The sequence below is a fragment of the Phalaenopsis equestris genome, unplaced genomic scaffold (assembly GCF_001263595.1).
Source record: "Phalaenopsis equestris unplaced genomic scaffold, ASM126359v1 Scaffold001022, whole genome shotgun sequence".
Taxonomy (NCBI): domain Eukaryota; kingdom Viridiplantae; phylum Streptophyta; class Magnoliopsida; order Asparagales; family Orchidaceae; genus Phalaenopsis; species Phalaenopsis equestris.
In genome coordinates, this window is record NW_018165461.1 from 330713 (window position 1) to 332714 (window position 2002).

Sequence of the window (2002 nt, forward strand, 5' to 3'; positions counted from 1 at the left end):
ATTCATGATTTCAAAAAATAAATCTTCAAATTTTTTTATATTGTTTTAAATGCATGATCTAGGCTCCAAACCTTATTTTGTCATTTGGTTTTTCTTAACGATACACTTCATTTAATCATAAGTTGTAATATGAGTAATTTTAATTTTAATTTTTGAACATTTTTGTTCAAATGTATTCTGAGATTTGTATGGATCAATATGATTTTTTTTATAATATATCAAATATAAATAACTCTGACATATATAACCAAAGGTAAACAACATGCCAATTAGATGATAGAACAAATTAGTGTCAAACTATAAGAAAGAAGAAGAGGTACACCAATATTACATTGATAATAGTTGCTGAAAATAATTTATTAAGAGTAGACTCCTCAATCATCACTTGTTTATAATGATTTAATTATGAAAATTCATATTGTTAATTTTAATTGATGATGATGATTAACCTCTCTTAAAATATTTGTGTACTACTTTTCGAGATGTTTTTTATTTTTTATTTTTGTTTTTGTTTTATTATATTTGAATTGAATTGAAAATATGTTTAGTTGGGATATTTTTTTTAATATCTTGAGTACATTTTAAATCAAGTTGATTTATTTGTAGAAAGAAAAAGTAAAATTAAATATGAAGTATACCAATCAATATGTTTTCGAAAATAAAGTAATAATAAAAATAAATATGTCCTTGGCCTAGTAACAGGATAAGAAGTGTGCGTCCCAAATTGAACGGCAAGCTCAACAACACCTGATCCAAAAGCCCCTCCCAGGAGTCGAGAAAAAAATCCCATCTCCTCTTCCGAAGAGCTTTTGTCCTCATCCCCACCATTATCTCTCGCTGCCTCACAACGCAGCCTCTATCCCTTCCCCCAAACCCTCATCCATGGCTACACCTCTATCCAGTATCCACCTTCCTTCCTCCGCCTCCTGCACCGGCGCCAAAACCTCCCCTGCCACCGCCTTCCCTCCGGTCATCCAAAGGAGCCTGCTTTCTCCCAACTGGAACCGCATCTCGAAGCAGACAATCAGACTGATGGCAATTTACAGCGCGCCGACGAACCCGGGAGGTCTGTCGGAGAAGGTTTCGGAGAGCATAAAGAAGGCCGAGGAAGCTTGCGAAGGGGACCCTAAGAGCGGGGAGTGCGCGGCGGCTTGGGACGAGGTGGAGGAGCTCAGCGCCGCCGCCAGCCACGCACGCGACCGAGCTAAGAGCAAGTCGGATCCGCTCGAGAACTACTGTGAGGATAATCCTGAGGTCAAAGAGTGCCGAACCTACGAGGACTGATCTTGGTTGGGATAAGAGAACAGGGGAGGAAGAAAAAGATCGACTTTTTTGGGATTTGATATTTGATTAGTTTGAGGAGGAGGATGATGGTTTGTTTGTCTTTGCTCAATTATGGGATTATGTAAGGAGTTTTATTTGGAATAAATGGAGTAGGATGTTGTTTAACCTTAGCTTGATCTTGCCTTCGGCTGTTTGGTATCTTGTTCTAGTTTGAATTCTAGTAAGAATTGTTTTACATGTTTGGAAGATTTACATACATACCACTCAATTCTTGTTTATTTACCTATATAAGTTCTAAATTTCAATTTTTACATGCATTCTGCCTTAACTATTTAGGAAAAAGTGTATTTTACTTTTTAGAAATTTAAATGGTGATAATTTTTGTGTGATGTGAAAATTTTGGGTGGTATAAATGTAAAATTTAGTTTGAGTTTTAGATAAGTTAATATATAAGATTTGGGTGGTATTCCAATTTGCGATTTCAGCTTGCATTTTGTTTACAAAGGATGATATCGGAATTGGCTGTAGAAAAATTGGGTTTTGAGCTTTACATTTTCTTCTTTCTGCAACAGCTTTTTCGCCATTGCATCTTTCTCCGGCATCTCCAATAGCAGCCAAGCGATTATTTTAGCGTTTCGAAGACTCTCCTCGAAAAGAATTTGTACAGATATTTGAGTTATAGATTTGAACTTCAGCGTTAAATTTGTTTTTTGTTGTT

The 2002-nt window shown here is 35.9% G+C and overlaps 1 protein-coding gene across 1 annotated transcript; it reads left to right on the forward strand.

The window, feature by feature from the left end:
- Nucleotides 1–714: 714 nt before the first annotated feature.
- LOC110032767 (calvin cycle protein CP12-2, chloroplastic-like) lies at nt 715–1454 on the forward strand. The gene has a single exon (XM_020736515.1). The coding sequence runs from the start codon at nt 883–885 to the stop codon at nt 1282–1284; it is 402 nt and encodes a 133-aa protein (XP_020592174.1). The 5' UTR covers nt 715–882; the 3' UTR covers nt 1285–1454.
- The last annotated feature ends 548 nt before the right edge of the window (nt 1455–2002 follow it).